At 36.4% G+C, this 13,142-nt stretch overlaps 3 protein-coding genes across 3 annotated transcripts; all 3 read left to right on the forward strand.

Moving 5' to 3' along the window:
• Nucleotides 1-559: 559 nt before the first annotated feature.
• Nucleotides 560-1,015, forward strand: LOC141587504 (uncharacterized). Its single transcript, XM_074408986.1, has one exon. It carries the CDS (start codon nucleotides 560-562, stop codon nucleotides 1,013-1,015), a length of 456 nt encoding a protein of 151 aa, XP_074265087.1.
• A 943-nt stretch (nucleotides 1,016-1,958) lies between these two features.
• On the forward strand, nucleotides 1,959-4,335 carry LOC141586284 (F-box/kelch-repeat protein At3g23880-like). The gene is made up of 2 exons (XM_074407458.1): nucleotides 1,959-2,060; nucleotides 2,474-4,335. Exon 2 carries the CDS (start codon nucleotides 2,483-2,485, stop codon nucleotides 3,725-3,727), a length of 1,245 nt encoding a protein of 414 aa, XP_074263559.1. The 5' UTR covers nucleotides 1,959-2,060; nucleotides 2,474-2,482; the 3' UTR covers nucleotides 3,728-4,335.
• A 1,206-nt stretch (nucleotides 4,336-5,541) lies between these two features.
• On the forward strand, nucleotides 5,542-6,233 carry LOC141587505 (uncharacterized). Its single transcript, XM_074408987.1, has 2 exons — nucleotides 5,542-5,777; nucleotides 5,831-6,233. The coding sequence occupies exons 1-2, from the start codon at nucleotides 5,542-5,544 to the stop codon at nucleotides 6,231-6,233; spliced, it is 639 nt and encodes a 212-aa protein (XP_074265088.1).
• The last annotated feature ends 6,909 nt before the right edge of the window (nucleotides 6,234-13,142 follow it).

A 13,142-nucleotide genomic window follows, 5' to 3' on the forward strand; every position in this document is an offset into this window, starting at 1 on the left:
TCATTATTGTAATTTATCGTTATTGTATTTCTTTTATTGTTTGTATGTTTTCACATGTAAATCAATATTAACTCCAACTTCGACATTAATTGTATGCTAATTAATTGTTCACCGACTTAGTCTTATTCTCACATGTTAGGATTAAAACTTGGATGTTGCATTGCATGCATACAATCGACGATATATCAAGTATAGATGACTTCCCTAATCATTAGTAGAGGCCGCTATCGAGGCGGGCGGGATTAGGTGTTCGATCAAAAGAGCTTCCTAATACGTACCCTCACCCCTTACTCCAGATCTCCGTGAGCACCCGTGTTCATTGGCATCCACGAGAGTCATTCTAGACATAGAATGCTAAGGGTAACGATTGCTTAGTGTTCATGTCACTACTTTATGTCTTGACATGACATGAGGTATTCGAACGGTTCCAATTTTCCATAAAAATTGGTGGCGACTCCATACAAAATGCAAACGCTTGTTTTCGCTCCTCACCAAGCGCCCCCGTGGGCGGCCCGCTGTCCACAATGGGAAACCGGGGTCCATAGCTTTACAAACACCGATGGAGGAGGACTTGACTGACCTTAGGAATGGAGTACCCTTTCCTCTGATTCAGAGTTCTGTGAGTTGCTCTCGGTCTCATATTTATGTGGATGCGGCGTGGTCTAAGGAGTTTGCTGCTGGGTTTGGCGGATGCATCCTTTTTGATAATGATATTGTTTCTGAATTCTGTATCAAAGGAATGGCGGAGAATGCTGAACAAGCGGAAGCTTTGGCAATTAGGGAAGCCTTAAAGTGGGCGCTCTCGCGCAACATCCTCCATATTAACATTTTCTCTGATTGTCTACAGGTTCTTGCCCAAGTCCTACGGTTCTCTCAACTCAAACATTGGACAAGGAACACTATTGACGATATAACCGATCTAGCGGCAAACTTTCATTGTATTTCTTTTGCTTATGTTCCTAGAATTTGTAATAAAGCCGCTCATAGGATAGCTAAGCGTGCTATTAATATGTAGGTCTCGTTAACCCGATTGTCAAAAAAAAAAAAAAAAAAAAAATGTTTTCCTTGTCCTCTTATACAGCCATCTCGTAACTCCAAATATTCACTAATGACCACCACTACTTTACTTTGTACCAGACGGTAACTCATTTTTTACTAGTAACTTCAATAAAATCAAAAATGTTAGAAGAGTGGCGTTTTGGTATACTGAAGTTATCGAACCTAGCTCATTCCGATCTTAACTCTTGCAAATCCAAACTTGAACCGACCAGAATTATCTAACCTGCAGGCTGCACCTATCTTAATTGGCCCGTTTGCCAGGTTTAGGTGTACTCCAAGACACCAGAATTATCTAACCTGCACCGGATTTGAACTAGGCGTTTGGCCCAAATTAAGGAATATTTTTCCTTATAAATTTTGTTTAGTTAGCGTTAATTTTATATATAATTCCTTACAAATTCATGCTTTATATATTTATTGTGATTTAAAAGCGATCTTTACGTAACATAAGTCATATCTACTAGACATGATTAAGCATTATAATGTGTCAATGGTTGTCTTTATTCTATTTTTGTAAAATAATTTATACGCAGTTCATCGTACTTGGTACGATTTTTGTTTTCCTGGCCCGACCCAAGCCCGTAAGCTCCGACCTATGATCAACTCTAATTATTCAAGGCTATTTTTTTGTGTTTAATTAGAATTATGTTTTGTCGATTCATTTCGGGTCAGGTGACTTCCAAGCTTGGGGTCATGTTTGGGCCAGGTCGGGTAAATTCGGTTTTTGGGTCACATATAGGAATTGTAGTCCAGGTCAATTTCGAATCTCAGGTAAGCCCTTTGAGTCGGATCAATCGAGTCGGGTCGTTTTGGCAGGTCTTAAGACTCTAAACCTTCCAAGTTCCAATGTTAGAATTTCTACCGACTGTATTAAAGATTTAAAGGGTTAATTTACGACCACACGACTTTATACTCGTCTTATTCTTACCCAAATTTCGCCCAAATTTTCAAGTTTCAATAATCGCGGATCTCACTAGCTACCATTACCATTTGTCAGCAAGGTTCGTCATCCCTAAACTCACCAATTTGCTTTGAATTTCATCTCTGTTATTATGTTTTAGTTATCTCGTATGTTTATCTATGTTTTTTTGTTTGCGTTATTAATTTCACAAATTTGGGTCAATTCAATTGAATCCAGAAATTGGGGGATCAATTCAATTTGAAAAGAGAGATTTGGGTGTTTATTTAATTGAGAAGAGAAGGGCGCCCTAGTCGCTTTACTTAATCTCTTTGTCTCGGCCGGTTGTTTACCTTTTTTATTATTTGTGAATGAGTATTTTATTCAAAGGTAAACAAATGATTGCGAGTTGGGACGGAGGGAATATTCGTTAATATTTCCCGTAGAACTATTGGTCAATGTTTAATTGAGCTAATACCTTGTCTGAAGACTATTTAAATCCTTGATTGATTCAAGAGAATTGATATGGGTGATGAAAGCGGCTGCCTTGTTAATATCCCAGAAGAGTTGGTTTCGGAGATTTTGTGTTACCTTCCTGTAAAATTGTTGATACGCTTCACAATTGTGTGCAAATCATGGTTGTGTCTCATTAGGAATAACCATTGTTTTGCCATGAAGAATTATCTTATTCGATGTACCTCATCGTCTAAAGTGTTGGACAATGCTGATTATATGTTTGACAATCTTGTGAAATCTGATAACCCGTGTTTGTACTCTTTCACTCAAGCAAAATCCTTCCGATTTTTGAAGAAATTTGAGTGTGTACCTAACGAGAAAATAGGGGTGTCTAACTCGTGTCATGGCATTATCTGCATTCATTTATTTCGGAAGTCTGAGATCTTCTTGTATAACCCGTCAATTCAAGAGGTCGTGTTGCTGCCACCATGCCCAAATAATGGAAAAAAAGCACTTGGCTTTGACCCCATTCAAAACGACTACAAGGTTGTCGCAATTGATTTCCCAAATACAGATAACTATCTTTGCAGGGTGAACCTGTACTCTTTGCGCCATGGACATTGGCGAAAACTATATACTAGTATATCTCTTCGTTGCACTCACGGAATAGAGGGGGATGGCGCTTCAAATGCCAATGGAAGAATATACAATTGGTTGTTTAATAAACAACACGGCATGGAAAAAAAGAAGCTAGGCTTGCTATCATTCGACATGACAGAGGAGGTATTGAAGGAGTTTCCGATGCCAAAATGTGAAGACCCTCATCTCCATGATCACGAGCTCTTATCCTCGACCAGATGGCAAGCTTGTCTTATCTGTCTCCCGAAAAGTTATTATTTCACTCATGGGTTTATTGATGTATGGGTACTCAAAGATTGGATTTGGAGCAAGGCGATTGTTATAAAATTTCCGGATCGTGAGCTTATGCAGCCCTCAAAGTTTTGGATAAACGACAATGAGTTATTTGTTAATGTAGAGAAAGGAAACACTATAGAAGTGTTTCATTACAACCTTGCCACCAAAAAACTTAAGTTCACTGGACGCAAGGGGTCACTCTGGTGTTCAAGGGGTTATGTGGAGAGCCTAGTCTCATTGAAGCGTCTCATGTCGCTTCACCATGAAAGTAAACATGGTGAAGATGGCAAGCAAATTAATGATCAAGTCGAAGTAGCTTCTAAACAAGAAGACACTAGTCGATATGTTTTGCGTGAAGTTAGCAGAAAAGGTGTTCGCTGGTCTCAAACTTCAACTTGATCAAGGCATTCAAATGATATTTTCACAAATGAGTTTACACATGATACTGAGTTTGATGGGCTGGCCCATCACTTTGATCCGAATTGTTGGACGGGGCTCCAAGAGGATTATGTCCACTTCCCAGGTCTAGCATACAACCAGGTGGTGTACGATACGCGTCGAAGCCTGTTCTATGCCATGTTTGATGAAAGTGGGATCATGGCTTTCGATGTCTTAAGTGACAGGGGGCGGAGGTCTAAGATGGTGTTTAATATTCGTAAAGAGAATCTTGTTTATCGGCTCAAGCGTGCCTTTGAGGAACAAGGGAGTGAGGCCTTGAAGGATTTGAGAAACAGGTGCAAGGCGAGATATTACCTTGTATGCCTCGAGAATGGCGACCTTTTGTTAATTGTAAGGCACTATGAAATCCCAAAGGGGTCCATCCTGTGTAGTGTTCCTCACAAGACCCTTCATTTCGATCATGAATCCTCTTTATTTGAATTCTTAAGGGATTGTTAATTTAGTTAAGGACTCTCGATCAAGTTGAAAGCTCTTATGATATATATCAACTGTGAAACCTCTTCATTTGTAATTCTTAGTTCTTAAGTTAATGTGAGTTTAGTTTAGGACCCTTTGATCAAGTAGAAGTCACTGCCTACTAGAGCAGCACGAATCGACAAAGGATTGTATTAGCTTTAAACATGCTATTAACATAATTAGACTGTAACCATAATCTTAAACTTTTTTGAGAAACGTTAACAAATGACGCATAAATGTTCTCTTTTCAAATAATCCTTTTTTCATATCGTTCACGTTGAATCACATAACAATAACAATAATGGAATCGTCCGTTGATGTGCTTGTAGTGCATCTCTTACCAGTTGTGGTGTGTCCGGTTTTCCTACAAAATAAAGAACATTCTTTTTGAAAGAATTAACATCATCAAAACCCAATAATTCATCTAGAGGTTCGACTTACAAAAGAGTCCGCGAAACATAATTAAAATTACAAGCTTCAAATAGAAAGATGATTACAAATAAGAGAATTCCGAGTGGACAATTTTGTGACTTTTGTTTCAGTTTTTGGGTACTGACTGACTACTGGCTTCCCTAAACATAATTAAAATAAATTACCCATGAACTAGTATGCAAGAAACAAGAAATGACATAAGAGGTGCACAGTAAAGTAAATACAGTAATTAACCTGACTAAAATTGAGAAAAAATTTACCTGCTTGATTGATTAGGATGTCGGTGAGATCGAGGGTTGTGAGGAGAGCGAGTGTGTATCGATAAAAATTTGGTTTTAAACAACAGGTCAACCGGACCATGCCTATCTATTGGAATATAGGAGTTAGTTATAGATATTATGTTATGATTAACTAACCACAGTTAGTTCGGGAAGTGAAGATCGGTTAAGAGTTTGTTATAAATATCAAACAAACTCAATTATTGTAACGAATCAATAACAAATATACAAAGTTTCTTATTCAACTGTAATATACAAACATTATACTGCAATTGTTCTATATTCATATACATACAATCTATATTCATATATTCATCTTTTCTTCTCCGTATCTTCATCCTTCATTTCATATCTTCATCAGCAATCTTACAGCTTCCTTTGATCATCATGTTCACAGTCACCTGATTTACCTGATTCAATATGATATCAGTTTCTAGTCTTATGATTCTTGGATTTCTGGGTCTGTTTCTTGCTTGAATATATCAAGAAATAGAGGTATATCTTCATAAAAACGCTTCCGCACTTACTTTACAGTTCTTTCATAACTACAGTTCTTGATATCATTATTTTTTCTCATCTGTTATCATCATGTCTGAGATAACTTCTTGTGAAACCAATTTTGACTATTATAATGATCCATTATATTTGTCTTCTTCTGATCAACCAAATGCTACTTTATCTTCCTTTCTTTTTGAAGGTCATGGTTTCATGGCTTGGAAACGTGAGGTTCTTATATCTTTAGCAGTTAAGAACAAGGATGGTCTGTTAGATGCTACTTGTCCCATGCCTCCCTCTACTGACAAACGTCATAGACAGTGGAAGAGGTGTGATTTTATGGTCATGAGGTGGATATCAATTCATTGGATACGAAAATTAGGGAGAATTTTAAGTATGTGAGTACATCAAGAGATATTTGGTCTGAGTTGGTTGAGAGATTTGGACAATCTAATGCTTTAGAAGTTTACCAGTTAACTAAAGATTTAGGAGATGTTGCACAAGCAAATCTTTCACTTGTTGAGTATTATAGTAAGATGAAGAATTTATGGGAGACCCTGGATTCTCTTGATCCATTACCTACATGCTCATGTGGCAAAATTGATTTGTGCTCATGTGCTTTGGTCAAGAAGATGATTGATAGGGAGAATAATGCCAAGATCATGCAATTTTTCATGAATTTGAACAGCAGTTATGATGGGGTACGTACACAGATCATATCTTTAGACCCATTGCCCTCTATCAACAAGGTCTTAGCCTTATTGCAGAAGATAGAAAGGCAATAACAGATCACTGAGACTATGTCCACCTTAACAGATTCTAGTGCTAATGCCAGTTTCAGGCAGCCTGATCAGAAAAAGGTTTTTCAGAATAATAAAAATGCAGCATCTGGGTCTGTCAGTGATAAACATTGTGACCACTGCAATATGTTTGGACATACCAGAGAGACATGTTTTGGTTTAACTAAATGCCCACACTGTAACAAGACAGAGGTTTGACTATTATATAGACATGGGTTTTAATGTCCCATGTCCATTAAAATCATAAATAATGGACATATGTTTTCTAACGCAACTGATGTACATATAATTATAAATACATCGGTTTTTTGCAAACGACCGATGTATATAATTTGTACATCAGTTTTCTAAATATTCAGATGTCCATCAACTGATGTCCATAACGAGTTTTGTAGTAGTGCACAGAGATTCATCAGGCCAAGACTTTTAAGTACACTATAAGGTGTGGAACTCTTATAGCTCGAGGGAGAGCTAATATGTTCGCGAGAAGCGACATGGTCTCGCGGCGTTGAGACAGGGCCGTCCAACAGAAGATCGACAGCGACCCGGCGAGGTGGGTTGAGGCTTAATAGAGGCAACAAAAGCGGTTCATGGTAAGTCTGAAGACGGTCCGGTGTGGCACGCTGAGGTAGTGGATTCGGACCCCAATCCAGGGTATATATTGGATGCAGAAGAGTTTGGTACGCAAGTGTAGCACAAGCTCCGTGAGACACTTGGTCTGTCGTTTAAGGGGAGGTTATCAAGACTTGGTGATGTGGGTGTCTAAAAAGTTGGGGTTGTAAAGTGAGGAGTTCTCCATAGAGGTCAAGTCTCGAGTCAAAGATGATGGTCCATGGTTTGAGGGGAGGATTGTTAGGGTGCAAACCCATATCCCCACATCGGTAGAATAAAAAGATGGAAGATCTTTATAAGTGTCTACAAAAATATAATAGTACGAGGCCTTTTGGGAAGGAGCCCAAGAGTAAATCCGTGAGGGCTTGGCCCAAAGCGGACAATATCGCGGACAATATCGTACTATTATGGGTTGTGAATACAGATGCAACAGAGGCCCAACACAAAGTATTCACACTTCCGTACAACCGTATTAAATTTTTTGGAACCTGTTTTTTTTTTTTTTATGGAACCTGTTTTGGTATTGGCGAACCTCGATTCGCAATAAAAATCTCACTACAAAATAGCATGGCCTCAAGTTTACTTAAATTTGATTGCCCCAAATAATGTAATAGATCACGTTTGAACTGGGTCTTATGGGAATGAAATATAAGGCTAGTTGTTTAGTGGGCTTGTTCCCACGGTTTGTCTTAAAAGCCCAAATTTATTGGCTTTAGACATGATCAAGTGGCCCAGACATGAAGGAGAAACCCGTCCCAAACCGCTTTTTTTATCGGGCTTGGGCTTTTGATATGCCCAATAAAGCCGGTGGCCAAGCTTGTATGAAGCCCAATGTATATGTGGCCGGGTATGGGCGAATCTTGTGACCCAATTTATGGTCCGGTTCAACACAAAATATATTCTACAAATAAAAAAATTACAGATTACAATAATGCATAAACAGAGGAGGATGAATTGATGATACAACCTAATGGGAGAAATTAAGTTAAAATGAACTTTAAAGCGTGAGTTAATTTGGTTTTGAACCCTACTTTAAAAATATTCAAAAAATAAACTACACTTAAATTACAATTTGCAAATGGTAGTGTTAGAGCTTTCATTTCTTTTCTTGAATGATTACAAAACTTACTTGAAACTCTTTTTTAGCATTGTATATTGTCATATGATTATTTAATTCACATAATTTTGATTCATATTTTGCATAGAAACAAAGGTTTGAGATGGTGACACCCTTACTTACCAGTTGAGATACAAACATTGACCCAAAAATGACCTGGACCCGAAATAATCCGATCGGTTTGACCCGAGAATGACCCTCTCCTTGAAGATTAATGGCTCTATAAAAGGTTTCTTCAAAGGCAAGAGTGGGATAAGGCAGGGAGATCCTCTCTCGCCCTACCTTTTTGTCCTCAGTATGGAAATTCTTTCTAGACAACTAAGGGCAATAAGTAGCAAGCCTCAGGTTTCCTATCATCCTAAGTGCTCTAAGATGCAACTCACTCATCTCATCTTTGCAGATGATCTGATGATATTCACAAGAGGAGATGTACCATCAGTTCAAGCCGTCACTGAGGTTCTAAATAAATTTGGTGCTTGGTCAGGATTGATAGCAAATAAAGAAAAAACTAATATTTATTTTGGAGGGACACATGACAATGTTAAGGCTGCTATTCTGAGCAACACAGGTTATACCGAAGGATTTTTTTCCTTCAGATACTTGGGAATTCCTATGGATACCACAAGACTCACTAAGGATAGTTTTGGAGACTAAAGTGCAAGGAGCCATTCATTACTTAAGTGGATCTGGTTGCTTGATAGACCTAATTCGAGTCTCTGGGCAAATTGGATCCAACACTATTGCCTTCAGTCTGAAAGTATCTGGACTGTTGTTGCTAAAGAAAGATTTTCTGAGTCTTTCGGAGGCATCTTAGCTGCTAGAGACCACTGCATTAATCTGGCAGGAGGGGATATCTGAAGCTAAAGCTCCTATTAATAGTTGTCACTAATAGACTTTATTCAATGGAGAAGGCTTATAATCTCCTGCGAATTCACTATCCATGCCAGGACTGGGCAAGAGCACTCAAGAGTAGTTTTATTCTTCCTAAGCAAAGGGTTATAGCTAGCATTGCATTGGAAAAAAAATTGGCTACTTTGGACAATTTATCAGCTCGAGATATGATCATGGTTAATAGGTGTTTTTTGTGTAAGAATGCGCAAGAGACCCATGAACACCTGTTCATATCTTGTCCTTTTTCTGAAAGCATTTGGCTATCACTTAAGAGATGAATGGGTTTGGGGAACAAAGTTGGGGATCTTCATACTGAGATGGACAGGAATCTCCATCGAAGATACATATCTCCTTGGATGAAGCATTAGTTTCAATGTTCTTTTGCAGCTACCATTTATAGCATATGGATGGAGCGGAATTCACGTATATTCTCCAGCAGAACAGTGGAACCTGATCCCATTGTCCAGCAGATCAAATACATAGTGGCAGTTCGAATGTTAGCCAAATATCATACGAATATTCATCGTGATATAGTAGCGAGCCTTAATAGTTCTTAGTTGTATTGGAGTTAATGGATGTCCCTCATTCTGTACTCTTTAGTGGATAGTTTGTAAGGCAATTCTCTTTTATTCCCCTATTGTGGAAAAATAAAATCGAGGAAAATTTCTTGCAAAAAAAATAAAATAATAATAATATATGAAAATACTAATACATCATGACAAAATATTAGTAAATAATGGTAAATATAAATATATTATGACAATATATACATAACATATATGAAACGTATGACCTTACAATTTTATTTATATTTAAAAAACAATGTAAAAGTTTTGGTTTCGGGGCAAGGAGTTAACCGTGATGCGGCCTTTGAATACATAAAACGTATACCAAAAAGGGTTTCGTTACAACTTTGGATACGAATTTTAAGTAAGATTATTACTCGTATTATGTAACAACGCATAGTCTTAAAAAATACATACAGAATATGATTTTTCGCATTATTCAAGGCATTTTGTGAAAAGTACTCCATTTCTTGTTGGAGTTGTAGCCTAGCAATTTCGCAATGGAAAACCGCATTTTTCATCGCTTTCGCATCATAGAATTATGGAGAAAATCCACAAACAAGAAAGCAAATTACAAAATTGGGCTTGTCTACATGGTAAAACAATTTTAACTGGAAAAAAAATGAAAGTGGTGATTATTTAGAATATTTACTACATAATGTGATAATTAATTCATTTAACGGAGGAAATAAACAATGTATGTAGAGTTTTCCTACAAATGAAAAAAAACAATTAATAACGATGCAAGAAATAACATAAAGATGAATATGTAAAATGAATAATATATTTAAGTAAAAATGAAAATTACACTTTAGATTGATTAAAATGACATAAGAGATGATGCATAAGTAAAGTAAATAAACAATCTAACTAAAAATGAGAATTACCCGCTTGATTGATTAGAAAGTTGGTGAGATCGAGGCCTCTAAAGAGACTGAGTATGTATCGATAATACTCGTGAAATTGGATTTTAAATAAAGGGTCAACCTAGCCATGTTTTATCCATTCCTTGGCCCAAAAGTGCTAGGTGGCTTTTATGTTGTTAGGAATATCTTTTCTTGACGTCTCGGTCGTAGTCTTTGATGATTGGCCAAACTTCAAGCATTCTCTCTTTAATGTCGGAAAGAAGTGTGACATCAAATTGTTGAGTCGCGGGGACTTTAGTGTTTGAATGATCAATGACCAATAGGCCATGGATAGTGAAAGTATTAATATCCGGTATTTTATAAGAGCTTTTATAAGACATTTTAAAGATATGTTTTATATTTTATAAGGCATTTTATATTTTATAAGTTTTATTATCGTATTAAGAATAAAACGAAAAAAAAAAAAGAAAAAAAAAAGAAGGCCGAGTAGGACTTGTAGGGTAGTACAAGGGTAGTTGGGTTAGCCTTACATATTTTTTTAAATTAATTTAAAGAGAAAGAAGGCTGAGTAGACAGGGCGGCCGGACACTAATACTAGTAAAACGAAATACTCGTATCTCATAATGATCATCATCTTCATTTACGTTCTAATCACATCATCCACAATAATCCTTTCTTGAGCTCGAGCTAAAACCCCCAATGTTGATAAGTTCATACGAACTAACAACATAACCCAACCCAATGTTACGTTTCTCCCAATTGACAACACTATTCATCCCAATGTCGACAATACACTATTAACTTACCGAATGGCCCTTATTTGGCCAAACGGTATTGTAGAACTACGCTAAAACGACATGTCGCACTATATAGCTACTCAGAAGAAATTATTACCTGAAACCTTCACCATCCTCTAGGCGATCGATAAAACGAAACCCAAACCCCCTTCATCCTCTCAAGTGTTCGACATAAATCTTTTGTCGGAGGACATTAAGAAAGACACATACAAACATTGCCCCAATGACATTCGTAGTTTTGGTGACTCACTCCAATTTGAATACATTATCAATTGGTCTCCCTTGTGACGGGTTACCATTTGTGGCGGATATTTTGTGAGATAAAATGGTAACAAAATGGGTTAGTGGAGAAAGGGGACCACATGAACAGTGTTGCAGAGAGAGAAAAAGTGGGTACTTTGTGAGGTAAAATGGTATCCGTCACTCCAAAGTGACGGATAGTGTTGGTCACAAATGAGATTCTTTGATACATTATTATCTTATGAAATGGCTCTTAGGCCCTGTTCTTTTGTACTGAAATTGTCGGAACTAAACTCAAGTGAACTGAACTTAATGGAGCTAAACTGAAGTGAAATAATTAAAAAAAATTAAAAAAATAATAATGACAATAATACCAATACCAATAATAATAATAATAATAATAAATATTATAATAATATTATTCATTATTAATAATATATTAATAATAATAATAACTAAAAAATAAATATGATAAGTATAATATAATAATATTATAATTATAATAATAATATAATATAATATAATATAATATAATATAATATAATAATATGTCTAATAATATGTCTAATAATAAATATATTAATAAAATAATAATAATAATAATAATAATAATAATCCCTCTCATCCACTCTTTTCTTCCCCTTTGAAATGGGCACAAAGACTAAGGGAGGGAGTATTATATTGACAAAGATATGTGTGGGTTTGATGGTTGAAGAGACATATGAATAATTAGAATTAAATATTAATAAAGGAGATGAGTGGGGTTTGGTTATTGGAAAGAGGTAAGAATAATTAGAATTAAATATTAATAAAGAATATGGTGGGGTTTGGTGATTGGAGAGAGGTATGAGTAAAATATTGATAAAAAAATTTCCAAAAAGGAAAGGAGAAGAAAACCTGAATAATCCATTTTAGAAAACAGGGAAGAAAATAGTAAATGAGAGGAAGTAATAATAATAATAATAATGCAGCAACAATACCTCTTGAATTGCTGGGTTACACAACAAGACCTCTCCCTCCAAACATAAATAAAAGCAAATGATGCCATGACATGAATTAGATACTCATATTGGCACGTCAGGTACGCATACAAACTCCTTCAGAAAACGGAAGGTTTTTGTTTCATCAAAAGAGTACAGACATGACTTATTAGATCTCTCATCTCTGTACGTCAAACATAAAATCAGCATTATCCAACACTCTAGAGGAGGTGAATAACATAATTTCTATTGTATCCACTGTTATCCACAAATACAAGAGCAGCGATAATTAGTATGCTAGATCCATTAATACTCTCTTCAGAAGAAAATAAAATACTCGTATCAATTCTCAATTTGTTAATTTGTTAGAGTAGGAGTCACTCAATTTGCATGAAGCGTTTTTAAAGGAGCAAAAAAACTGACTAGCTTACTAACCTTCTACTATATATATCTAGCTAGAGAGAACAGAACCACGTACTAGCAATAACATAAAATGAAATACTCGTATCCCATAATGATCATCTTCTTAATTTACGTTCTAATCACATCATCATCATCCACAATAACCCTTGGTGAAGCTGATAAGTTCATACCAACTAACATAACCCAACGTGAACCCAATGTTGTTATGTTACTCCCAATTGACAACACTATTGAGAAGAAATTACCTAAATCTTAAACCCCCTCGGTCCTCTCAAGTGTTCGACATAAATCTTTTGTCGGAGGACCTTAAGGAAAAATGTACTACCATTGGCCTGACATTCATACTTTTGGTGATCGCTTGAAAACACGCCACACTAAAGCAACCGAGGCCTTTTGGGCACA

This window comes from Silene latifolia, chromosome 6 (genome assembly GCF_048544455.1).
Source record: "Silene latifolia isolate original U9 population chromosome 6, ASM4854445v1, whole genome shotgun sequence".
Classification (NCBI taxonomy): domain Eukaryota; kingdom Viridiplantae; phylum Streptophyta; class Magnoliopsida; order Caryophyllales; family Caryophyllaceae; genus Silene; species Silene latifolia.